The sequence below is a fragment of the Geotrypetes seraphini genome, chromosome 6, assembly GCF_902459505.1.
Source record: "Geotrypetes seraphini chromosome 6, aGeoSer1.1, whole genome shotgun sequence".
NCBI lineage: Eukaryota > Metazoa > Chordata > Amphibia > Gymnophiona > Dermophiidae > Geotrypetes > Geotrypetes seraphini.
In genome coordinates, this window is record NC_047089.1 from 64,539,435 (window position 1) to 64,567,390 (window position 27,956).

Sequence of the window (27,956 nt, forward strand, 5' to 3'; positions counted from 1 at the left end):
CCACAGTTTTTGCTTTTGTTTTCATTGGTGGATTGTTTTCACTATGGATCATTGGGTCTCCCCATTTTTCTTTATTTCTGGGATATTGCCTTTTTTACTCAGATCTGGTGTTACAGCCGAAAGTGGGAGCAGGGGGGGGTGAAAATATTTTTGGCTGTGTCCATAAGTTTACTGGAAAATATTAGCTTTGGCACAGCTCTGTCTAACTTGATAGTGTAGTATCTGAACCACGCAGTGTAGTCAAAATATGTTAAAAAAAGGGCCGAAGAGGGAAACATATAACTGTAATTGACCCCCAATTAAAATGAATTCAGGCATGGGCAGCATGAAAAAAAAACATTACATGTTTGCTGTAGTTTGCTAATATTAACGTTAGGAAGTAGTTGTGTGCAAGTATTTGCATAGTTTCCTCTGTGTCACTTTGAGTGCTGATGTGTGCACATCCACCAGGGAACGATGATAAATGCTGCACTGAAACTACAAAAACAAATAGTTGTAGCTTAACCCGAGGTAAATACAAGCCAATCCACGAAGCACTGCAGATTGTTATTCATTGTCAGCCTTAAGAACTAGGGGCCAGGTGTACCAAAGACTTTTCCTTATTCTGTCAGTGAGCGGAAAAATTCTTTAATACATCTGTCTTAAGTCTTTTAGTAAGTGGCTGGGGAAAACTCTGGATTAAACTTCTCGGACCACAAGGTCAGCAGAGAAACTGAATTAGCAATTATGTCGTATGGTGATGGCTATTGGCCAAAGCTTTAGAAATAATTTTAAAAATATTTAGAGCTCACTGATCTGAAAGGCTGCTTGTGGGCAGGTAAACATATCAATCGTAACACATAACTACTCGGAGGGCTCCTTTTACAAAAGTACGGTAGCGGTTTAACGCGCGTAATACCTCGTGCTTAGCCGCTACCGCCTCCTCTTAAGCAGGCGGTAGTTTTTAGACCAGCGCGGGGGTTAACGCGTGATTAAAGTCGTGCGCGTTAACCCCGCTAGCGCGCCTTCGTAGTGGCTATTTAATTTTAAAATTTCTATGTTTTTTTTTCCAAAATGGTTTACAAAAAGTTACTTACATAAAATATTAAAAAGTCAGAACAAAATAAGAGCAAAACAGACGGATTAGATCTAACAAAATAAGACCTCAATGGACAAAAGGTTTTCTGTGCCAGTAAGACTTGTTAAAACAGTTTTACTGGAAAACTCTCCTCCTGAAGCACAAAAGGGTTCTCCATGGCTGCTACCAATCCTTGAAGCAACCATCGAGAATCCTATGCAAATGCATCGCAAAGAGCTTATTAGTATTTAAATGAGCTTTCCTTGCGATGAACTAATGGGGACATCCCCCAGCACTGAATAATCGGTGTGGAAGTTTCCTGGCAGCTCTAGAGCTGCCGGTAGCTGCTGTGTGCAGCTACACCCATTAAAAAAAAAAAAAAAGTCTGCACCATCCTGCCGGGACCTGAACCCCAACACCCCCTCATTCCATACCTTTTTTTAGATTGGCAGGAGGGATGCCCACTCCTTCCTCTCTCACAAAGGCCCCATCTCTTGACTATCTCCTGCCTCGAAACAGATGGTGAATTTCTTTTCTTGTGCACACGTTAGTCGCCTGATTACTTCTGTGCATTGTGGAAGAATACCTAATTTTGATGTACTGCCTGAGTTAGTTTCTGCGCTGAAACCTTGTGTGCATTCTCTTCTCAGTAATGTGTATGGTAACCATACACTTGTGCTTGCAGTAGCTTTCTGCACTAGCTTATTTGGGCTCACAGTGAAAATCCTTTCTTTCAAAGCAGTTGGCAGCCATTTTGAGACTTTATGTACTGAATTACCGTATGTGGAGGTGGTCAATTTGCAATCAAGAGAAATCAAGGCAGACTCGTTCTCCTCTGCAGCTTTTTGCATTTTTAACCTCTGGTTGCATGTTTAGTAGGCTGTTGGTTACAAGACTTTAGTTTGATATTAACACAGGCATACATTATCCTTTTCCAGGAAAAAGGCTATATAATTGGTTTTGTAGTACAGACCTTCAGTTTGTAGAGAATTGGTGACATGACCCTTTGACATTCTAGTGTCTTGACAGGAACCTTGTGAGTGATAAGGGCTGAAAGTGAGGCATGTCATTAAGTCATAAATGTGTCCCAAGGCCCTTCAAAACACACAGTTTTTGTAATTGGTAGAAAAAGCGTGACTAAAAAAAAATTTCCAGGGATTTCAGAGGTCTGCAATAGTGTGTGTGTGTGTGAAGTCACTTCTATCACAGTATGCTAGGTGAGGTCTTATTGCGAGGAGCTTTTCAATGCTTTTCTAAGAACTGTATAAGTTTAAGATCGAATTTTAGTTATATGTAGAGTCTCAGGAGATGAAAAATATTGTCCAGGTTGTCGTCTTGTGATTTCTTTGTCCTTGTTAAATAGAAATGTATGTAATTCTTCTGTCACCCAATTCAGCTGCAGAACTAGACGAGGTCTAGAGAAGAGAGTCAAAAATGAAAATCGATCAGCTTTCTTATAAAGATTTAGAGAAGAGGTGACTAATAAAATCAAATGGTGTGGAACAAGTTCATAGACAATTTTTATTTTATTACATAAGTAAATTGTAAAGAAAACCACAGCGGTGATAAAATAAATTACATTACATTGGTGTTTTCTATCCCACCAATACCTTTCCGTTCTAGGTGGCTTACAAAAGAATTGGCCTGGGCATTCCTAGAGAGACTACAAGGTTGATAGAATATGCATTGGGGATCTGGGGGAAGAGTTGAAAAGGTTTAGTTAGATTATTTGACAAATTTCTTGAATAACATGATTTTCAATTCTTTCCCTGAAGGTTTTGTAGTTGGGTATTGTGATCAGCAGATTGGAGAGGTGGTGGTCTAGTCTCACTGCTCGGGTGACTAATAGTCTGTCATAATTTTATTTTTATTTTTTTGCTTTGTATGCCTTTGACTGGGGGGGGGGAGGGTAAAGTGTGCCTGTATGAAAAACTAAAATTGTGATCCTGGGCAATTCACTTCACCCTTTATTGCCCCAGGTATGAAAACAGTTTGTAAGCCCACAGAAAGGTGATATATGAAATCCATGGCCATTTGTTGAAGGTTTCCAGGTCTCACTGTGTTTCGTCAGGTAGAAACTGATGTTTCAGCCATCATGCTGTGGCTTTCTTAAGGATATCCTGTGAGGTCTGCAGTTTGTCTTTATACAGTACAGTGTTCCCCCGGTTGTTGGCGGTTGGCGGTCCCGGGCATTGACATGTAGCTCCTGATTGGATAAGGCCCGACTTAGTGCAGGAAGAGGCGGTCGGAACATACCGCAAGTGATTTCCTGCACTCGCGGCGCTCCGGCTGCTCTCCTGCTGCCCTCTTCAGGCTCCCCCCTGAAAAACCATATTCACAGTTTTTCTAGATTCGTGGGGGTTCCTGGAATGGAACCCCCGCAAATATCAGGGAAGTACTGTATATATAATGGATCCACTGACCTGACTGAGAACAGGGAGGACCATTGGTCATGAATTTGAATATTGGCGGGGTATTGGTTTCCCACAGAATGGAGGTCTTTGAATGTATACACCTTTACCCTTTTTGCCCTTTGAAATTACATACTACACAATTGTAGCTCGCATCATGGAGAAGATAAGGAATGGTTATGTACTAAAGCAATAGGACTAGGAGGCATGCCATGACATTGATTTTAATCTGCCAGAAATTATTACAGAAATTTTGTAGTAAGTCATGAAAATCTTTGGGATAGCTTGAACAAATTCTAAAGGCCATGATAACCGTTTTTGACGAGTTTAAATAGCTGCATTGGGCACCTCTACTCAAAATGGACAACTCACTGCTGGGCAGACTGAATGGGTTACTTTGTTCTTTATCGAGCATTCAGCTAGCGGCTTCTCAAGGGGTAGGAGCGCAGTAAGATCACTCCTGCCTCAGTTCATTGCTGCCCCACCAGGGAATTGAAAGGTACATGGGGGAGATGGAAGAGAAGTGAAAGTTGGAAAAGGAGGCAGGAGGGATCCCTTCTGTCCTGGCCCACCATGTTTTATGACAGGCCCGGTGGAGGCCTGCAACAAGTCTGGGAGGGTGGATGGTGAGCCCCGACACGAATATAAGCCAAGACCCCAATTTTCGGGCCATCTTTTTTTGGCCTAAAAATCTTGTCATATTGATGATGATTGCCAGAGTTAGACTTGACAGAGTGACTCAGTGGGGGCAGAAAATCTGGATCAAAGTAACATAGAAGATGATGGCAGATAAAGACCTTAATGGTCCATCCAGTCTGCTCATGGGGAAAGAGTATTCTGAGAGCTTGGATAAACACGTCCCATCTTGTGCTGGAGAAATGTGATCCATTCTCTAATCAAGATGGAGTATAGGGGAACAAGGGGGTTCAGGTAAGTGGATAAACCTTTTGGAGATATCTAGAGACTGTTGGACTGTTACATATCCCACATTGTGAGCACGTCCAAATGGGAGGAGGGGGAGGAAAGGACGTAGGATGGGGAGTTGTGGTTGGAGTGAATAGTGTTGTGTGTGTTTGGTGTGGTTTTTTTAATTTTTATTTTATTTATAAGTGGAAATAAAATTGCACTAGATTTGTAGACATTAATTTGGAAGATTTTCTTGAATTATTTACAGTCTTGTAATGTTCTGTTTCATTTAATAAACAATTGACACACAAAATATTGGACCAGGGAATTTCCTCCTCCTCCTCCTCCTTTATTCTAGCTCTTTCTGAAAACAAGGAAAAGTAAAAATTTTCCTTCTTGTTTTCATTGACTCCTTTTTAGTGTGTTTTTTTCCGGCCTTGCAGATGTTTGCAAGTCCTATGACTACATTAGCATTACAGCTGTTAAGATAGGTAGTGTTCTATAAGACTCTAAGGGAAGATAGCTGAGACTGCAAAGATGCAATTGAAGGAAGAACCAGTGATGATACTTTTTTTTTTTTTTTATAGCCTAGTTACTATAGGGGAACTATGCTTTATAAAGCCTTCATGACTGTCTGCCCTTCCCACTACTTGCTGCTTTTGCATCTTTCATCTAATATAATTAAGATTTCTATCAGATTAGCACCAAGTAACTACTGGCTCATACTTTTCATGTGCCTCCATCACGCTTTGCAATTACCGTATATACTCGAATATGAGTCAAGACCCCCATTTTTCCCCACAAAAAAAGAGGAAAAATGGTTGACTTGAATATAAGATGAGGGCTGAAATTCAAGTGCCATGCCCTGCCGGGATCTGTACCCGGTGTCCTCTCCCTCGCGCCCTCCCCTGCCAGGCTCTGCACTCAGCCCCCCCTCCCTGCCAGGCTCTGCACCTAGCCCCCTGACCTGCCAGCCCCCCTCACCATTTGCCAGGCTCTGCACTGGCCCCTGTACCCCCTCCTCTTCCACCTCTGGTGGTCTAGTGGTAGGTCGGGACAGGAGAGATCCCTCTCTTCTCCTGGCTGATTCAAATTTTTTTTTTAACCTTCCCCTCCCCCCACCCCATGTACCTTTTCTGTTATTCCTGGTGATCCAGGCAGGACTATGCTCTTGCCCTGTGCACCTCCTTCTGGGCTCGGGGTGCACAGGCATGCAGGAGCGAGCTTCTTGAGCTCCTGCGAGAACTGGTGGCAGCCATTCAGCTAGCGGTGCACGTCTGCATGGGAGCTCCAGAAGCTCGCTCCTGCGTGCCTGTGCACCACAAGCTCAAAAGGAGGTGCGCAGGGCAGGAGCGCGGTCCTGCCCAAACACCGCTGGACCACCAGGGATAACAGAAAAGGGGTGGAGGGGGATAAACAAGATACCAGCAGAAGTACTATATATACTCGAATATAGGATGAGATTTGTGGGCCCAAAAATGTGGGTTTCGTCCTATCACCCGACACCCCCCCCCCCCCGACTTGATGTAGGCTTTTGATAGGCCAGGACAGGAGAGATCCCTCCCGATACAAATAATTTTTTTTATCCATGTGTTGGAGAGGAACTTTATGGCTACACAAAAATTGACACAACATGAGCAAAATTGGAATACCCTTAATAAAACTAAGAGATCACAATTTAACAGGTCTAGTCAAAAGCCATCATCTTAAAAAAGATGGTATGCTACGGCTGCTGCTTCATCAAGACCTCCTCAGAAGATACAGAGACAGCAAAAATCCCACAAGCAGCAACCATCTACATCTCAAAAACCAGCTCAGTCTTTTTGAAATCTCAGAGAACAGAACGTATTGTGATGTCATCGAGCATTTTTAGAGCTTCCTTGCTATTGGTTGACACATATGGAATACTGTCTTACCATTGTAGTAGTAATTTAAGCATTATAAAATGTTCACAGTATTTACCCTCTTCTGTCTTATTTGACAGACGGGCTTGCCGAGCTAACCAACGTGGTCTCCCAAGTCCTTCAGATTTTATTTGGGCTTCCCTATCTGGGACCCTTCAAAATGTCAGTACTTACAGGTATGTATGCTTTCTAGTCATTTCCTTTGAATGTTTTTCCTCTGTTACAAAAAAATTGAAATATTCTGAATTGTAACTTTTTTTTTTTTTTAATTCAAATTTTGGCTATTGAAGGCAAAAGGGTTTCTCCCCCCCCTCCTACATTGGCTGACCCAAGATGGCTATGTGCCTATCAAATTGTATAGTTCCCCTAAACTGCTAGGTATTACTTAATGATTCTAGTACAGGAAACAGAATTTCCCAACTAAAGCTGTAACTCTAAAATGTGTGGCTGGTTTTGCATCACATTGACTTAGTCTTCTGTTTAAAGGTTTCTGTGCCTCATCCAGGAAGCCTCTAGAACAGGTGTCTCGGCTCCAGATCTAGAGAGCTGCAAACAGATCCAGCATCCACTCGATTTAAAAGTTCACATTTTTAGCTTTGTTCCAAGTTAGAGAATGACACGGGGACATATTTTTCCCTGTCCCCGTAGGAACTAAATTTCCCCATCCCCACGACTTGTCACTGTTCCTGTTCTTACCCCATTCCTGTAAGCTCTGCCTTAATTGCACAAGCCTCAAACACTTATGATTTTAAAGTGTTTGGGGCTTATGTAGATGAGGACAGAGCTTGCAGGGACAGAAAAAAGAACTCTCCGAGACGGGATGGGAAAATATGTCCCTGTGTCATTCTCTATTCCAAGTCTGGGGGCTAGGGCTAATCTTAGAAGGGATTTTCTGTATTTAAAGTCTGCTTTTATACATGGAAAATGCCTTTTGATAAAATTGTGAGGTGATTTGCTCACATAAAGCACATAATGCCTGCTAAATAAATGTGTAACTTTAATTTTTTTTCTAATCTTAAAGGAGATGTATTCAAATAACGATTGTAGGGTGAGTTTATTTTGAAATAAAATTTTTCTAAATGATAGAGTCCACTGAAAAGGCTTCAGTTCTTTTTTAGTTTTATCCATCCAAATTCTGTTTTGTCTAGACATGCATTTTAACAGCCACTGGAGCATCTGCTCTGCAGTGCTGCCTGATTCACCTCGATTCAATTAAAAAAAAAAAAAAAATTCGGACTCACCGATTCAATAAGTCCTGACTCCTGACATACCTCCGGGTGTCCTAAAGTAGCAGCAGTGTTGGCAGTTACCGGATTGCAGAAGCAACGCTGTGAACAGGCTTCTCCTGGCCTGCCACACCAGGTCCTTCCCTCTGCCGCATCACTGATGATGTTACTGATGTGGCAGAGGGAAGCCCTAGCAGCCAGGCCACAAAAAGCCTGTTCACCTTGCTGCTTATACCAAGCCAGTCACCACACCACTCCTACTTTAGGAAGCCCAAAGTGGGGTTGGGGATCGGTTGGGAGCTGCTGGACAGGGGGATGGGAGGAAGAATTGGTGGAGATGCTACAGAGGTAGAAAGGGGTGAGAAGAGAGATCCTGCATATGGTGGAGAGGAGGAAGAAATGTTGGACATAGGGTAAAGGGCAGGGAGAAATGGTGTACATGATAATGGAGGGGAGAGAAGACAGTGGAAAAGAAACAGAAATGTTGGATATGGCAGTGGCAGGGAAGGTACAGAAATGGAAGAGGGATGGTGAGCACACAGAGAGAAGAAAATGTCAAATGGCAGGGAAGAGGAAGGAAAAGTTGGGGGAAGGAATGAGGTCTGGAGGAGAGGAAGCATACAGGCTAAAAGAAGCGAAGAAAGATTGTATGCACAGTCAGAAGAAGAAAGTGCAACCAGAGACTCATGAAATCACCAGACAAGGTAGGAAAAATGATTTTATTTTAAATTTAGTGATCAAAATGTGTCTGAATTTATATCTGCTGTCTATATTTTACACTAAGGTCCCCTTTTACTAAACCGCAATAGAGGTTTTTAGCGCAGGGAGCCTATGAGTGTCGAGAGCAGTGCTGGGCATTCAGCGCAGCTCCCTGCGCTAAAAACTGCTATTGTGGTTTAGTAAAAAGGGAGGGGGGTATATTTGTCTATTTTTGTATGGTTGTTACTGAGGTGATAGTGTATAGAGTCATCTGCTTTGACCTCTTTGAAAAACCCTGGAATAGGAATGATAATTAACATTTTCTATGCGTACAGTGTGCTTTGTGGTTTTTTTTAAATTTTATTGTTGGTAGATCATTTTGACTTGGTCATTTAAAAAGTATCTCGCAAGCCCAAAAAGTGTGGGCACCCCTGTTATAGAGGAATTAATTGTGGGGGTATACTTTTAGTATTTGCATTTTATGTGGAGGACTGGTTAAGGGTTATGAGAGGTTTGCTGTAGGGATCACTGTTGAATTCTAGATTTGTGGTAGGAAAGGATTTTTTTTTTTTTCTTTACTAATGCTGCATTTTCTTTGTTTTGTTTCCTGAACAGAAGAATTTTGCAGGCCAGCGGTGATTGCACATGCTGGAAGACGTGGCTCATATCCAGACAGCACAGCCACTATTAAAGATCTTCTCATGTCGGCACTAAGCACATCTGATGGCTTTAAATCTGGGATATTTGGGAGCCCAGCCACCAGTGATATCGTCCCATCAGCAGAGAGTGACACAGAGCGCTGGGAGGACAGTAGCGATGGTGATGGCTTTGACAGTGACACAGATGGCATTAAAAGTTGTCTGTATGAACAGGACATTAGATTAACGAGAAACAAAGCATCTTGGGACAATACACAGAATGTTTCTTCTGGATCTCCATCTCTGGGCTCACTACCCCATCTCTCTTTAAACCAGAACTTTGTTGCTTCCTGTGAACAACAGTCATGTCTGGGGACATCCCCACTTCTGAAATGCAATGGTTCCATGGGGAAAACATCGAGTGGTGCCAGCTTATCGTCAAAAATCGGCACATCTTGTAAGGGTTTGGACACTGGAGTGTTAAAGGTTTCTTCACTCAATAGATCAGCACTGCATTTTCAGCTTGAGCAAACTGCTTGTACTGTTGGATTCAAACATCTACCTGCTACTTCAGCAACTTGTATTGGGAAGTCAAACACAGTGCCCCCTACAGCCAAGGAGAATAGCAGCATTCATCTACATTCACAGTCCTGCCCCTCTGTTCAGCAAGGTAATGCTTGTCTTTTTGTATGCTCAGTTTTGAGTTGCAAACATCATAATTTATTAAGATTTAAAAAAAACAACCAACTACCGTATTTTTCATTCTATAAGACACACTTTTTTCCCCCCAAAAAAGTGGGTGGAAATAAGGGTGCGTATTATGGAGCGAATACAAACTAACCCCCCACTCCCCTACCTTCATTTCTCCGGCGGTACGGGCGGTCCAGCGCTGTAGGGCAGGAGCTTTCTCTCCCCGAGCGTCGGCGTCAGAGTGGCAAGGAGGCAGGTGCGAGGTTCTCGCTTCCTGCTTTGTCCCACTCCGCTCTGTGAATGGCTTTCCCAGTTCTTGCGAGAACTGGGGCAGCCATTCACAGAGCGGCGCGGGACAAGGCAGGAAGCGAGAAACTCGCACCTGCCTGCTTGCCACTCTGCCGGTGCTGCTCGGGGAGAGACAGCAGGAGAGAAGGACAGGAGGCTGAAAGCTCCTGCCCTTCAGCGCTGGACCGCCATTCACGGAGCGGCAAAGCAAAACTCGCGCTTGCCTTCTTGCCGCTCCTACTCTGCCGCTGCCTGGGGAGAAAGCCGGATGGAAGGGCAGGAGGCTGAAAGCTCCTGCCCTACAGCACTGGACTGCCGGAGGAGTTAAGGTAAGGGGGATCCTGCCTGCCTCCGGGTAGGGGGCCCTGCCTGCCTGCCATCCCTGCCACTAGGCCTGCCTGCCTGTCTGTCACTAGGCCTGCCTGTCACTAGGCTTCTAGGCCTGCCTGACTGCCATTAGGCCTGTCTGCCCTGTCCCGGCCTAGCACTAGACCACCAGAGGGGGGGACAGGGTACAGAGCCTGGCAGGGAGGGGGACAGGGTGCAGAGCCTGGCAGGGAGAATTTGGTTCAGAATTTTTTTATTCTTGTTTTCCTCCTCCAATTCTTGTGTGCGTCTTATGGAGCGAAAAATACGGTAACTTATAGAAACAACAATCGGACATGCAAAATATCATCTTGATACTGTGTTCCTTTGTACATACATTTAATGAGTTTTATACTTGGACTCTGATTTTATTTGCTGAGAAATTCTCTCCCAATCTTGGGTGCAATCTGACCAGAATACAGCCACTGTAGCATTCATGGAGCAAGAAGCCCTTCAAAGTTGAGTAGTCTTTTAAATCACTTTAATTCAGGGGTTCTAAAAACAGTCCTCGGAACACATCCCAGGACTAATGTATTTCCTGCCATGTGGCCTAACTTTGCGGTATTTAATCTTCAAAAACGAGTGTGTGGTGTTTAGGATACCCACAGTGAATAAGCCTGAGAAATTTTTATTTGCACGGCCTCCCTCAGTTGTAACCACAGATCTAGGCCACATTGTAGTACATACTTTATCAGTCTTGAGGTGGGTTGTATGGCCAGACTTGAGAGACAGTTTGTTTGGTAGGAAAGGAAAATTATCAGAACTGTGACCCTTTTAAAAGGTTGCTCTGTGTTGAGACGTCATCCAGCCTGGAATCCGTGAGGCTGTTGTGTTGCTTGGTGAGAGAGGACAGGTAAGCTGCGTTTGCAGGGAGTTCCAAGGTAGTCCACGTGATGTGGTTACAAAACTCCAGCTTGGATACTTGTTTGGGTGGTTGTTTGTTTGCTCGGTGATTCAATCAATCCAGAGAACAGAGTACCTTAACTTTGGAGACTTTCCAACATCAAGACAAAAAGAGTCTAGCACATACACCCATACAGGAAAGATTTCCTTTCTGTGCTGTGTTGAAGATGACAGCTATAATTTTGTGATTGGTTCTTTTTGGTATTCTTTTTACTACTTCTACATACGCTAGTAAACATATGCAGTGCTGTGCAATGGTAAGCATTTAGGTCCAATATGTCCATTCCCTGAAGAATAGCCCAGTGGTTAAGCACAGTGGCCTGAGAATCAGGGGAACTGGGATTCAATTCCCATTTCAGCTCTTTGTAATCTGGAACAAGTCCTTTAACCCTCCATTGCTCTCCGAGTATAAATTCAGTACCTGTATATAATATATGGCCTTGGGTGAATCTCTTCATAAAGGCAGTTAATAAATCCCAATAAATAAACATTAACTGCTTTTGATTTTAACCACAGGCAGTATATCAAATCTTATCCCTATCCCCTTTCCCTCTCTCTTAAACGGCTCCTTGTCATCTTGAGAGGCAGCTCATTGCTTTAACCACTAGGCCACATCATTCCTGAGATTCTTCCCTAGATGGATAACCTGGGGCTCAGGTTCCTGTCTGCAGAGCTAATCTCTATTCCTCTTCACCGCTCGTGCACCAGCAAACATTGTCCCAGTGGTGACCATTCTCCTTCTTTCCAGGGTCTGACCATGTTGTAATGCCTTTTTAGGGACTTGTTTTTTTGTTCATAACTGAAATGCAACCATCTTAATATAAACCACAAAAACATTGCTTTGGGCTTCATGGTTCAGTTTGACTCCACAATATTTGTAAAACTCTGTTTACACAGATGGCATATAAGGTTAGTATCCTTGTAAGCCTTTGTGTGGTAGGTTTGCATGATTCAGTGTGATCATACTTGAAGTATTTGCCTGGAGTATGGGTGTGACATCTTCAAGTTTACAGCTCTGTATTCTGAATGCTGTTTAAATGTAGGCTTTTCTTAGCCCAGCAATTCTCCATGTGACTTGTAGCAGCATTACAATTCAGGTGCAATAATGTCCTGCCTGTAGAAAAATGGAGGGAAATTTGGTAACCATCCTAGGAATTGAATATAACATAAATTATGAAATTCAGTTTTTATCATAATGCATAATGCATAGAAGGATATCAGATGGTAATGTTTCCTGCAAAAATGTACACAAGGTTGTGACCTCATCCATTATTCGAATTGGTAAATATATCATCAAACATAAGAAACCTTGGGGTGAATGTTTCTGAGGATCTAAAGCAGTGGTCTCAAAGTCGCAGCCTGCCAGATACTATTTTGAGGCTCTCGGTATGTTTATCATAATCGTAAAAGTAAAATAACAGTTTCTTGATCATATGTCTCTTTAGCTATAAATTACAATATTATTATTAAGACTTAGCCAAAAGGAATGATTTATAAACTATAAAGAGTTTTACCTCATGCAAAATTGTCATTTCTTTAATAAGACATTAACTATTTTTTCTGAGGTCCTCCAAGTACCTACAAATCCAAAATGTGGCCCTGCAAAGGGTTTGAGTTTGAGGCCACTGATCTAAAGTCATCTAAATAGTGTGATAAGGCGGTGGCTGTAGCCAGAAGGATCTAGGCTGAATAGAAAGAGGAGTAACCAGCAGAAGGGAGGTGTTGATGCCTCTGTATAGGTTGTTTGCAACGCAACACTTTTAGTATTGTGTTCAGTTTTGGAGGCCATATCTGGCAAAGGATATAAAGACTTGAAGTGGTCAGAGTAAGGCGACAAAAATGCTAAGAGGTTTGAATCAAAAGAAGTATGAGAAGAGACTGGAAGACCTAAATATGTATACTCTGGAGGAGAGAAGGAACAGGGGAGATACGATACTGACGTTTAAATACTTGAGAGGCATTAATATAGAACCAAATCTTTTCCAGAGAAGAAAAAAAATGGTAAAACTAGAGGGCATAATTTGAGAATACAGGGAGGAAGACTTAGGAGCAATGTTAGGAAATTCTTCTTCACGTAGAAGGGTGGTAGATGCCTTTAATGCCCTTCCGAGGAAAGTAATGGAGAGGAAAATGGTGATGGAATTCAAAAAAGCGTGGGATAAAAATAGAGGATCTCTAATTAGAAAACAAAGGAAGTAAATTAAAGCTCTAAGGCCGGTTTTGGACAGATCTGCATGGTCTTTGTTCCATATATGGTGATTCAGTGTAGGATGGGCTGGGGTGGAGTGGGCATCAATGTGAACTCCACTAATATGGAATATGAAAATGTTACTGGCCAGACTTTACGGTAGATATCCTGCAAACCACGGTATGGTTGGATAGACTAGAGTGAGCTTGAACGGCAACTTAAACATAGAAACATAGAAGATGATGGCAGATAAGGGCCATAGCCCATCAGGTCTGCCCACTCTACTGACCCACCCCCAAGTCTACTATCCTAGGGATCCCACTCCTGGTGACAGGGTCCCTTGGCTTAACCCTCTAAGGGATCCCACATGGGCATCCCATTTGCTCTTAAATTCTTGCACGCTGTTTGCCTCGATCACCTGCACCGGGAGCTCATTTCAAGGATCAACCACTCTCTCGGTGAAGAAATATTTCCTGGTGTCGCCATGAAATTTCCCGCCCCTGAGTTTGAGCGGATGCCCTCTTGTGGCTGAGGGTCCTTTGAGAAAGAGAATCTCTTCTTCCATCTCGATACGGCCGGTAATATACTTAAACGTCTCGATCATGTCTCCCCTTTCCCTATGTTCCTCGAGTGAGTACAGCCGCAAATTTTTCAGCCTTTCCTCATACGATAGATCCTTGAGCCCCGAGACCATCCTGGTGGCCATCTGTTGCACCGACTTTACTCTCAGCACATCTTTTCGGTAGTGTGGCCTCCAGAATTGCACATTGCAATTGAGTATTCCAAATGAGGCCTCACCATGGTTCTGTATAATGGCATTATGACTTAAGGCTTCCGGCTGACGAAACTCCTGCGGATGCAACTTAACAACTGTCTTGCCTTAGATGAAGCCTTCTCCACATGATCAGCAGTTTTCATGTCTGCGCTGATGATCACTCCCAAGTCTCGTTCTAGCTAAGGTCTTTCCATTCAAGGTGTAAGTTCTGCACGGATTTCTGCTGCCGAGGTGCATGATCTTGCATTTCTTAGCGTTGAAGCCCAGCTGCCAGGTCGAGGACCAAAGCTCCAACAAATGTAGGTCCTGTGTCATACTATCGGGTGAATTGCCATCTCTCACTATATTGCATAGTTTGGCGTCGTCAGCGAATAACGTTACCTTACCTTGAAGCCCCTGAGTTAGGTTACCTATGAATATGTTGAAAAGGAGCGGGCCCAAAAGTGAGCATTTGGAACCTTGGACAATAACAGACTTTATAGTCTATGGCCCAGAAATATCAAAGAAGAGACAAGTTAATCTAATCATGTATTTTTTTAATGGGTATAACTTATGGGCAGACTAGATGGACCATTCAGGTCTTTATCTGCTGTCATTTTACTATATTACTAGTTATCTATATAGGAAATTGGGCAAGAACTGACATCAGTTGGTGACCAGACACCAGCTGCCAACAGGGCAGCTTTTGAATTGCTCAGTGACCTCATGATGTGCTGGCTTTCAGTAATCTGATCTTTCAGACAAACTGACCTCCTATCATATAAGGAATTTCAGTGCCAAGGACACATGAAAAGTGTGAGCTGGGTGGTGATAGGTTACTGGGTTTTCTATCTCAGGTATAAATTAGATGGCCAGTGCAAAAATTGTTGGAGGGTGGGGGGAGGGAAAACTGATATCATTTTACTTTGAAACATTTTTGAGTTTTATATCATCAAACCCTTTATCAGAAATAGTATATTATAACAACAAACAGTAAAGCTCTCCCCTCCCAGCCCCTTGAACCCTTCAAGGAAACACCATAAATTAACAATCACCTTCAGCCTTGTTTCTTATGGTTTCAGGTGATGATTAAAGACCAAAATAAGGAAAAGATGGAGGAACAGATTTATGTACCGGGGGGGGGGGGGGAGGGGGATTACTACTACTAATAGGGACTCATGTTGAATTATAGATTGTTTAAAATAAGACTTCAGTGAACAGACATGATTTTATAAGGCCATGAAATTAGACTTAACTTTTTGTATCCTATCGGTACTACAATTGGGTGAGTTCAGCCACTCCCGGTCAAATTGTATGTTTTGATGGGCATAGAAACGTACCCTTTTCTGCATGGTACAAAATTAAATACAATAGCTTTCTGCAATATCTTTTAATGATAAATGGCTTTGTTTTGGACTAGAAAATAGTAGTGAAGCAAACTGGAAGGGTTTGAACAAACAATCACTAAATTTTTATCCTTTTTTTGAGGGGGTAGGGAGGGGACCTTAAATAACTGAAGGACTAGGAGGAGTCCATCAATTTGTCAGGAAAACCCAATTCCACAGTTAAATATTCTGACCCTTCTGAACTTTGGCTTGTGTTTGTCTACCATGGATACCTGTAAACAGCTGTCTGAGCATTTGAAAATGAAGAAAATTCGCCCTTTATAAATCGGAGTAAGACTGTAGGAAAAACCCCTCTAACTGCTTTCAGCTAGTGATTTCAATTGTCGGCAACATTAAGAAATAAAAGGTAATCGAACTGTGAAGTCAAGGCAGGATCTGGAAGACCAAGAAAGTTAGATCTATAAAACAGAAATCTACACATTGTTGCAAATAATCTGAAAACATTTAGCTGATGCTAGAATAGTTAGTTGTTCAGTGACCTGCAGAAAGAGTTGTGTAAAAAAAAAAAAGAAAAAAAAAAAGTTATTTCTTACAACCCCATCATAAAACACTACAGCAGTGTTTCCCAAGTCCGTTCTGAATATGCATGAAAGATTTGCTAACAATGGAGCGGTGTATGCAAAAATCTCTCATGCATGCATATTGTGGATATCCTGAAAACCTGACTGGCAAGAGAGTACTCCAGAACAGACTTGGGGAAACACTGATCTACAGCAGTTCTTTTCAGTCCGGTCCTCACATGAGAGATTTGCAGGTACTATCTCCTTCAATACAAATGTGTCATATTTAATTGTAATCCTGAAAACTTGACTGGCCAGGTGGTCACCGAGGACAAGGTTGAAAACCACTGATACGCAAAATGGAAGAGAGAATTTGGATAAGCCTGAAAAGAGTATTTGTATTTACAGTACAGTGGTACCTTGGATTACGAGCATAATCCGTTCCAGGAGCATGCTCGTAATCCAAAATGCTCATTTATCAAAGCGAGTTTCCCCATAGGAAATAATGGAAACTCGCTTTGATACGTCCCCCCCCCCCCGAGGCCATGGCGCTGCTCCCCCCCTGCTCGCAAAGTCCCCCCCCCGGCGTGATCCGGCATCCCCCGCCCGACCAACTTTAACTCACCCCCCCGTCTGGCATTGGCATGAGAACCGCTCCCCCCCCGCTCGCAAAGGCCCCCCCCCCCCCGCTCGAATCGGCACCCCCCCCCCCGCGAGAACAGGAACCCCCCGCCCAGCCAACTTTAACTCACCCCCCCCCTTTGGCCCCGGCACGCAGCCCACAAGTGCCGGTGCCGCTTGAAAATCTTCTTCTTCCCAGTCTCTGCCGGCTTTGAGCATGCATCTGCGCATGCTCAAGCCCTTCTAATTCTCCCTCTCGCCGAGATTCTCTGGCAGTGAGTGACACAGGAGATAACTTTGTAGGTGAAATTTTCTGCTCAGTGTGCAGCGGCGGCCAAGAAAAGCAAATAGGATACTAAGCATTATTAGGGAAAATATGGTAAAATGGCTAAGAATATTAAAATACCTCTGTATTACTCCATGGTGCAGCTTCACCTTGAGTATTGTATTCAGTCCTGGTTGCCCTTTCTCAAAGATATAAGGGAGTTCAAAAGAGTGACCAAAATGATAAAGGGGATGGAACTCCTCTTATGAGGAAAGGCTAAAGAGGTTAGGGCTTTTTCAGCTTAGAAAAGAGATGGCCAAGGGGGGATATGATTGAGGTCTACAAAATCCTGAATAGTACTTTAGAACGGGTAAAAGTGAATCAATTTTACTCTTTCAAAAAGTACAAAGACTAAGGAACACTAATGAAACTACATGGAAATATTTTTATTCACTCAAATAGTTAAGCTCTGAAACTCATTGCCGGAAAATGTAGTAACAGCAGTTAGCATATCTGAGTTTAAAATGGTTTTGAAAAGTTTCTGGAGGAAAAGTCCATAGTCTGCTAATGAGACAAACATGGTAGAAGCCATTGTTTGCCCTGGGATAAGTAGCATGGAATGTTGCTACTATTTGGGTTTTCTGCCAGGTACTTGTGACCTGGATTGGCCACTGTTGGAAGCAGGATAACTGGACTAGATGGACCATTTGTCTGACCTAGTACGGCTGCTATTATATCATGTTCTAATAAAAATCGCACATTTTAATTTTTAAAATGGAGGTATGCATAGGAAATAGTCTATTTTCATGTATTCTTGGTTATAACATTAATCTTCCTAAAAGGCCTATAGTATATGTCTCAAGAGAAGGAATTTTCTAGTGCAAAAGGCATGAGAGTCTCAACCAGTGGGTTATTACTCCTTAATCATGAGTTGTATAGATGGAATCATCAAATTTTTTTTTCAGCTCGGTCTCCTCTTATCACTGCTCTGTGCTCCTGTTTATCCTTTTACATGCAAGTTGAAGTTATCTTTCTGATCTGCACTGTTCAGTTTATTATTTTTGAGGAAAAAAGACAAAGCTTTGACTTTACTGGATGTTAGTAGTTTGTTACCTTGAGACGATGATTGGCTTTTGTCTGCCTAATCATCTTTTCGTCCTAATGAATCCTAGTGAGTTAGGGAAGCTGGCCTCTAAGGCTTCCATTCTAGGTGGATTCATACAGCTATCTCTTCAGCGTGCGTTAGGTGTGGTAAGCAACAACTGATCTCAGAAAGAGTACACTGTATAAGGAGTGTGTTGTCTTCATGGCGGAGTACCGGACAGTTCTGTCTGAGGAAATTTGTAGGGCAGCCACTTACTTGGTCCACCCTCCATACTTTCATGACATTTTATAGGGTGGATTTGGTGGCATGAAGAGATGCTGCTTTTGGGTCCTCGGTGCTAGAAGCAGGCTAGAAGCAGGCTCATCTGCTCTGCTCTAGGATTGGGGGACTGTTTTTGTTACATCCCAAGACTTATATGCCTTTTGCACTAGAAGGGAAGATTAGGTTCTTACCTCAATCTTCTTTCCAGTAGAAAAGCTTATGTCCTGACAGCCCTCCCTATCCCTATCAGATTTTCTTGTAGCCTGCTTACTGCTTCTCAAGAGTGAGTAAATCACATATGTGTTAGTGCTGGTTGCATTCAGGTAGGTAGCTTGTTGGGTTCCATTTTGTTTTCTGTTCTATTGGCAATAGTTTTCTTTAATTGAATTGTGTTTAAGGTCAGAGCAGACTTGGTTGGGTGGGAGTGTTCCCTGTGCCCTTCCTCTTTCTTTCTCCTTTTATAGTGGTTATCAACTGTTTTAGTACAAACTGAGGAGCATAGAGAGTGGTAGAGGAGGTAGAGCCAAAAAAAAGTAGATGCTTTCTACATAAATTGAGATTTAAAGGTGAGTAACTCACTGGTCAAAACACGTGTGCTAGAAAGATTATCGATGTAAGAACCTAATCTTCCCTTATTTTAATTTATGCCTCTCAGTAGTTGGCTCCAGGCACATTACTTTCAGGTACACTCCTCAATCCCTATATGTCCTGCCTGTTCAAATTAGATTGTAAGCTCTTCTGAGCAGAGGCCTATTACATAGAGGGCTTAGAGACTTACCCGAGATCACAAGGAGCAGTAGTGGAATTTGAACCCTGGCTTCTGTGGCTCTCTGCTCTAGCCACTAGCCTACTCCTCCACTTTAATGCAGAACCCCCCTCTCCCCCAAAAGAAGTAGAATTTACAAATTGGATTATTTCTAAATAGGCTTGTAATTAGGAAACAGTTGCTTCTCTTTTTACATGAATCTTTGCTATGGTGTAGTGTCCCTGAAGTTGTGTAGATTTGGGGTTGCTCACCCCCTGCCCCCACCTTCTCCTGGCTCCTGTGATGTACACAACAGATCTAACTGTCTGAAAACCAAAAGCTCGGAACTTTCCCTGCAGCTTTTGATTAAAAAAATAATTTAATCATAAATGTTGCTGGATGTAGTCTTTAAGATTGAACTGTATGTACTTCAAACATATGAAGAGTTCATTTTTCTTTTCCCTCTTAACAGCTGTAGCTGCTGACTTGTCCACAGAGACCGTATCTGTAAGTCACCCCTCCCATGATGTGTTCCAGCCAACTGTAGACCTGCAGAAGGTGAGAGAACTTTCTTAGAAAGGTTAGCCTGAAGGGTTTTAGCAGTTGGTTGTTAACACATTACATGTAAGCATGTGGAAATGTCTAGAAGTGTTATCCTGAAGGGTATTAGCAGTTGGTCGTTAACACATTACATGTAAGCATGTGGAAATGTCTAGAAGTGTTAGCCTGAAGGGTTTTAGCAGTTGGTCGTTAACACATTACATGTAAGCATGTGGAAATGTCTAGAAGTGTTAGCCTGAAGGGTTTTAGCAGTTGGTCGTTAACACATTACATGTAAGCGTGTGGAAATGTCTAGAAGTGTAATCCTGAAACTGGTAGTAAATATTTCACTGGAGAAAGTGACTTTTCCCCTCTACCCCTCTGGCACAATAATTTGAGGGGCAGAGTTTCTGACAGCCTTGTTAACAAAAACTGGTGGAGTGAAACTCAGGAAGTGCCAGCACTCAACTGACGCTGGAAGGGAAGTTGCTTCTGACTTTATTTAGTTTCTATGCTCAGTTGGACGGGAAGCTCTGATCAGTCACTTCAGACCAGTGCGAGCTAGGTGGCAGAAGTGCCAAAGATTGATTTTCACAGCTTGTTGCACTAGTATGGCTGATAACTGACTGCAGGAAAAATCATTGGCAGACACAAATATGAGGACTTCAGTGGTTTCATACATGAGGAGGCTCAGATATTTAAATGAAACAAAAAAACCTAAAGTCTAGTTAAGCTGCATATTTATTTATTTTTAGGATTTATATACCACTTATAGCCTAAGTGGTTTACATTCAGGTACTCGAGCATATTAGTGCAGCAGTCATTCAGAGTGACAGCTCAAATGAAGAAGACATTTGTTGGGGTGTTAGAGTCAGAGGGGCTTAGTATAGTCCAAAGGCTGTGTTTCTCATTAATATTCTCTAGTATAAAAGTGTGTAAATTGGACAGAAATGTAAAGACACTGTTTGTCTTCCCTCCTAATGTTTTTACCTTAATATATTAAATTTAATATTGATTGTAACCAGTGTTCCCTCTAAGCTGCGCTGGCGTGCGCTGGCGCACAAAATATTGCCTCGCAGCGCACAATGTCACGTCACAGCGCACGGCGTACGGAGATGGCAGGCTGCGGCGAGAGGAGAATCGGGCGAGTTGGTGCTGGCGCCCGATATTTTTAGCGCACGGGGAAAAAATTTTGCTCACACCACCCGCCCGCTTAGAGGGAGCACTGATTGTAACCACTAAATAATTTCCCTGTTGTTTCGATATTGTATTTACAAACTATTTAATTTAAATGATTTAATCTCTGTATAAGAATGTCCATATTTTTTTTTTATTTTTAATTCAATATGATATACTGTATGTCTATGTAATATGTTACCCATATTTTAGATATTTTTAATAATTTGTACATCGCCTAGAATGTAGAATAGGTGATTAATCAAACTATATAATAAACTTGGTCTGTAGTTGTGTGTTAAATATAATTAAAATAAAAGTCCAAAGTGTGTTTGGGGCCAAGTGAATAATCTACTGGAAAATCTACTGGTGGCATTATCGTATGACACTGTGTTATTTGGTACTTCCATGAGAGCTAGAAGTCAAATCTCTTCTAATAATAATAAACTTTTGCTCATCATGATAGGGGTTGCCATACAGCAAATTATGAAAAACTGGAAAAATTGGGATTGGCTGAATTATAATTTTTGGTGGAATTCGTTATTCCAAATCTTTAAAATGGAGCGGGTAATAGCCATACAGCAGGGGCATTTGAAGAAATTTAGGGATGATTGGGAGCCATTAACAAAATATTGTACAGAATGAATACTATTTTTTCCCTTTGTTCATACACGTCCAGGGTGGGGAGGGAATACTTTATGATTTCTTATGCTTAAGTACAATTGTTGGGTATAAGGTGGGGGGGGGAGGGATATTTGATGCGAGTTAAATTTTGATGGTATATTAAGTGATGTTAAAGTATAAAATGATTGCATATTACGTTACACTTATTGAAAGTTTTAAAAATGAATAAAGACTTTAAAAAAATCAATCCTACATTAATTATATCGAGATGCAGTATACGAGGTCTACGTTGTACTGAAAATGTACGTGCAAAACAGCATATACAGATGCTACCCATCCTTCCAGTATCGATCTTGCAAAAAAACAATGTAAATTTCACAAGGATCACTTGAGAGTCTCAAAATAGCAAACGCCTCAAATTGAATTTTGTTTTTTTAAAATATAATATACCTGCATGTGTATCCATGGTGTGTAGTTTTAAGCGATGTGAGAAAACCAACCAAGTTGGAAAAAGCTCGGTTGCTTACTATTGCTTAGACATGCTATACTTGACCTTGTAACACACACCATCACAGGAATACACAAATGTGTGTGTGATAAAGTGAAATTGTGAATCAAATTAATAAGTGAAGTAAAAATTAATATAACTTCACATATGGTCCCTGTAAAAAAACATTAGTACATGGGGATTCAAACACTATCATTGGTGTACTTTATCTTAAAGTTTTTTGTCCATTTTCTCGTTCAAACTATTACACTCACTTTTGAGCGGTGCACAGTTATACATATTTCCACCTTGTGTTGCCACCTTTGAACGAGAAAATGGACAAAGAACTTTAAGATAAGTACACTAATCATCGCGTATTTTCAATTTCAATTTATTAGTTCTAGTCCACCTTTGTCCAAGGTGGATTACAAAGAATACATACATAATAAAACAAATATTATACAAACATACTTGCGTACTTGCAAGACAGAATCTGCTGTCACTTGAAACCTGACAGTACCAAGCGTCATATTTCGTATTATAAATTTATTTATTTATTTTTTTAAGTTCAATAAAGTTTATTGGTATTATATAGCAAAGTATAAAACAAAAATATTTCAACAGCATCAAATACAGATAAAGTAACCAGTGTCTGTACAAAGTCAGAAATAGGGAAAATCAGATCTTATATCCAAAATCTAGGTGCGCAATAAAAAGATTATAGTATATAAACAATCGAAAGTGTATATCGGGTACTAATTATAGATACAGGAAAATAAAATGGCAGAGAAGAAATAAGCTACGTACAGGAAAACAAAAAGTGCAATAGTACAACGACCCAGGGGTATAAGTCATGTAATATAAAACAGGATCCCATACATTATGAAAATGGCGCAAAGAGCCTATCTTTCTTGCATAAAATAGTTCATATTTAACAATAAGGGTAATATTGGACCAACAAGCAGCATGCGAAACCCCAGACAGATTCTTCCAGTTGGAAAATATAATCCTCAAATATATTAATCCTCAAATATATTAATCCTCAATAGAATAAGGGCTCTCAGGAGAACACCCTCCGATTCTGTAATGTGAGATTTCAGTGCAAGTGCTCCAAATATAATTACAGTGTAAGAGATATCATCGGTAATATGTAGTATTTCACAAATGTCAGACCAGATCAGATGCCAGAAAGTATCTAGCATTGGGCAATCATAGAGCATATGCCTGAGAGTGCCATCCTGCATGGTACAAGACCAACATAATTTCGAAGTGTTGGGGTTCATTTTTGCCAGTCTGCAAGGTGTCCAAAATGCTCTATGCAAAAGGAAAAAGACCGATTGCAATAGGGAAGAGGAGTGTAGCGCCTTGCTAGCAGATAGCCATACGTCAGACCAATCATTCTCTTCCAATGTTAAAGCAAGATCTCTATGCCACATTTCTCTTGTAGCAAAGTCAGGGGTATGTTTGTAACCTTGAAGCAACTTGTACCATTTGGAAGCTTCTTTATTGGAAGAGGCGATCGTAGTACAATATGAGATGTAAGTAGGAAGATCTTTAGTGAATTTGTGCAAAGTAAGGACCTTTTTGATTCAATGGGCTAATTGAAGCCATCGGAAGAATTGTGAAGGTGGCAGGTTATAGGTTCTACAGATGGTTTCAAAAGGAAACCAAGAATTACCATCAAATAAATGTGATATGTTCCAGAGGCCATGTGCCTGCCAGATTTTCCAAGATACCATTTTATTCTGAATCTTAATAGTTATGTTATTCCAAAGTGGGGCAAATAGTGAATTAGCCCAGGGTATCTCAGCCAATTTATCAAATTCTCTAACTGCAACAAGTGTGGAAAATATCACAGGGTTTCGTTCTATGTCTGCTATCCCATGCATGGCTGGAGCATGTTTCAGATAGGAAGTATCACCATTTGTTTCCAGAGACACCCATAGGGGCATACAGTCATTCTTGGGAGCAATGTTCCACTGGGTACTTTGTCGTAGGAGGAAGGCCAGATGGTATTCATAGATACTAGGGAAGTTCACCCCCCCCAATGATATTTTTTTAACATACCAATATACTAGTGGAAGCAGAAAAATGGTTCTAATGTTAGTCAGTATTTCAGTGATATCTGCCTTTGGAGAGAACATATAAGTGTCGTCTTTCCTAGTGCAAAGAAAATGGGAGTTGGGCTGGTTTAAAGTTTAGAGAGCACGATGATGATTTTGCTGTTCCAGGTAGAAGAGTTACTGTGAAGGATGCTTGGGTACATAGGGAGAGGAATGGACAGTAGGCAAAAGGAAGTAATGATGCCCCTGTACAAGACCCTGGTGAGACCCCATATGGTATACATTCTAGAGACTGCACCTTCAAAAAGATATAAACAGGATGGAGTCAGTCCAGAGAGAGGCTACTAAAATTGTTGGAAGTCTTCATCATAAAACTTATGAGGTCAGACTTAAATATGTATGTTGAGGTCTTTTGGAGGAAAGAGAGAGGGGAAGAGAGGTATTTATTATAACGAGTGGGGCTGAATTCCTTAAAACCCCACTAATATAGTGTTACAACCACAAAAGAATATGAAAACAATCTCCTGTCATCAAATAATGTTTAAAAGCCTATGTAAAAAAAAAATAAAAAAATCTAGCAGTATTTTATTAAATGAACCTTCAATATCTGCACTTTTATTGTGGAAAATAACAGAAATGTAACATTTTGCTACTAGCTAAACACGTACCCTTTGGTGTAGTCATCTACCAATGGCGTGTCAAACACTCAAGCATTGAATGTCTTCTTGAGATAGAATAAAGCCTGGAATGCTGTTAATCTCAAGAAGACAATGAATGCTTGAGTGTTTATTGGTAAATGACTACACTTCTCCCTCCATATTTGCGGTTTCAGCATTCACGGTCTCGATTATTCACGGTTTATAGCTTGCTGGCTCCTCCCCCCAAATTACATCAGCTTGCATAGAGAAATCACTGATTCCATGCATTTACAGAGAAAATCGCTGATTCCCAGCACTTTCTTCACCTTGTTTTGCCTCTCCTTCAGGAACAGGCTAGGGCTCCCACCATGTTATTCGTGGTTTCACCATATTTACAATGGTTTTTAATAGAAAACAGCGAATAACATATGAAAAAGTTATTTGCGGTTTTTCTGTATTTGCGATTCTGTTAATCCTCTATAACAGCGAATACGGAGGGAGAAGTGTACATTAATTTGTTATTTTTCACAATAAAATGCAGATATTGAAGGTTCATTTAATAAAAAACTGCTAGATTTTTTGTGTGCATAAAATGTCTTTTATTCAGTTTTAAACATCAATGACAGGAAAATGTTTTCCTTTTCTTTTGTGGTTGTAGCATCATATTACTAGGGTTCTAAGGAATCCAACCCCACTTGTTATAATAAGCATATTGGAGACTGGTGTTATTTCTGTACAGATTTATTGTTCTTTTTCAGTAAAACAGACTTTGATATAAAATGTATTTTATCAGTGTATCTTTGCTGAGTGTGAAAACATAAGTTATAGTTATAATACCAAGAAACTTGCAAAAATAAATTGCAAATTTTAAGAAAAACGGAGCTTTGTGTAATCAGTGACTTTGAGGGGACCCCAGGATAGGCTTAAAACAATATTTCCTGATCAAGCACAATCAAATTCATGGGAAAAACTTCAATTCACACAATTTTTCCAACTTTCGGTTTTTCTGGCCAACTCTGCAATAACCTTGTTATTAAATTGACCCTTTTGGTTTGGTTCACTATCATGCATGTTTCTGTTCTTCAATAAGAAATTAACTTCTTTTAAATATTTTTAGGAAAATGAGCACTTCCTTGTTGCTGATATGCTTATATCCGCAATTGAGAAAATGAAATGCAGTGTGCTGAGTCCTCTGGTGGAGCACTGGTGCGTGGAGGAGACAAGCGGGTTGATCTGCAGTTCACAAACAGATGCACAAACACCCCGTTACCCCAGACCAAAGACGCACTCTGAATCTGCTGCTTCAATAGACAGTGGGTACGAAGGTAGGTGGGGGTTTTCTTTACATCTGGTACATGTTTAGTTGTTCTTGGCCTTGCTCCCTTGTCCTCATCTTTCAGAAAGGCATGTTCACATTTATTTATTTGGATTTAGCTCGCATCTCTTTCCAGTAGTACACTTCTCCCTCCGTATTCGCGGTGGATGCGTTCCGGCTATAGGCGCGAATATGGAAAAACCGCGAATAACTTTTCAATATGTTATTCGCAGTTTTGGGGAAAGTGACATCTTTTTTTTTTTTTTTTTTAATTGAAACCGCGAATAACGTATCAACTGTTGTTCGCGGTTTTTGAAGAAGAGGAGAAGGCATCGGATGCAGGAGCGGAGGGAGTCCTAAGTTCTACACCAAGTCAATGCATTTGAGAAGGGGACACGGATGAAACCAGAATTTAAGAGTGAAAAGCAACATTTTTCTTTCTGTCTGGTAATTCTTCGCCTTTACAGAACAATATCCCTGTCTACCTTCACTGTAACTGCAGAGCTGATTCTTGCCTTGTTATCAACCTGAAGCCGATGATTGGCAAAGATGACAGCCGAAGTGCAGCTTCCTTCAAAGCTGCAAAAAGCTCCTTCCACAAGTGGAAAAAAGTTTAATGATGACGTTTTTTGTGGGCAAAGTCAGCGGCCGAAAAATCACGCATAATCAAAACCGTAGATACGGAAACAGCGGATATGGAGGGAGAAGTGTATTTCCAGTTGAGCTATGTTCAGGTACATAGGTATTTCCCTGTCCACAGTGGACTTAAAAGGCCTTTTTTGGTTGCTGTGGCCTCTACTATTACTCCTACGTATGCTAACTTTACGAGTGGTTACTACCCCGTTCACATCCTGAACCTCTTATTTTAACACAGTGTACTGTATCTAAGTTGCCAGCTTTTTGGAAAATTGAGCTTGATGTTTTCTAAGACTTGAGAATGGTATGCTTAGCTGGGGTGGAAAAAAATGTGGGGGCGCCAAAATTCAGCATCTGGCAGCCCAAATTCAAGGGCTGCCTCTCAGTCTGACAAAATAGGTTTTATGGGCCTTGTTTTGTAACAGGACCACCTATATGCTGCTTAACAAATAAGCTCCCTTGTTCAGCTTCAGTAGTGGTCAAATGCCAACGTACACGTTTATACCTACTCTGAGGTAGAGGTAAATTGATTGTTTGTTTATTAATCAAGTACTCATGTATTTTCAGGTTTATTTAAAAATTTGATATACTGCCGTATTAAAATTCAAAGCGGTTTTACATAATATAAAAACAAAGTATGATAAGAATGTATGTTAAAAATAAATTGCAAATAATGCTACAAACAATCAAACGCACTGACAAACATTAACTTACCGATACAAGATGGAGAAGGGCAGAAGTAAAATTTGTATAAAGAGAAAGAGGGGGAAGGGACCAAAACAAAAGGAAGGGGAACAAAATATAAATAGTCTAGAACAGGGGTGCCCACACTTTTTGGGCTTGCGAGCTACTTTTAAAATGACCAAGTCAAAATGATCTACCAACAATAAAATTTTAAAAAAACACAAAGCACACTGTACACATAGAAAATGTTAATTATCATTCCTATTCCAGGGTTTTTCAAAGAGGTCAAAGCAGATGACTCTATGCACTATCACCTCAGTAACAACCATACAAAAATAGACAAATATACCCCCCTCCCTTTTTACTAAACCACGATAGCAGTTTTAGCACAGGGAGCTGCGCTGAATGCCCAGCGCTGCTCTCGACGCTCAAAGGCTTCCTGTGCTAAAAACCTCTATTGTGGTTTAGTAAAAGGGGACCTTAGTGTAAAATATAGACAGCAGATATAAATTCAGACACATTTTGATCACTAAATTTAAAATAAAATCATTTTTCCTACCTTGTCTGGTGATTTCATGAGTCTCTGGTTGCACTTTCTTCTGACTGTGCATCCAATCTTTCTTCCCTTCTTTCAGCCTGTATGCTTCCTCTCCTCCAGACCTCATTCCCTCCCCCAACTTTTCCTTCTTCTCTCCCTTCCCTTTCTTTCTCTCTGCCTCCCTTTCTTTTTTTCTGTTTCTCTTCTTTCCTTCTGTCTCCCTGCCTGCCCTTTTTCTTTCTTTCTCCCTGCCCTCCCCCAAGCCACTGCCACTGCCAACGGGGACCAAACTGCCATCGGGACCAGGACCCAAACTGCCACC

The 27,956-nt window shown here is 41.3% G+C and overlaps 1 protein-coding gene across 3 annotated transcripts in view; it reads left to right on the plus strand.

Annotated features, from left to right (window-relative positions):
* Nucleotides 1–27,956, plus strand: part of RUBCNL (rubicon like autophagy enhancer) — an 84,920-nt gene that overhangs the window by 10,681 nt on the left and 46,283 nt on the right. For 2 of the 3 annotated variants that reach the window (XM_033950124.1, XM_033950125.1), the window contains exons 2-5: nt 6,359–6,454; nt 8,819–9,511; nt 19,406–19,491; nt 25,579–25,786. In XM_033950124.1, the coding sequence (XP_033806015.1) occupies nt 6,439–6,454; nt 8,819–9,511; nt 19,406–19,491; nt 25,579–25,786 (1,003 nt within the window). In that variant the 5' untranslated portion in view covers nt 6,359–6,438. The remainder of the gene's footprint in view (nt 1–6,358; nt 6,455–8,818; nt 9,512–19,405; nt 19,492–25,578; nt 25,787–27,956) is intronic. The other variant, XM_033950126.1, reaches the window with a different exon arrangement.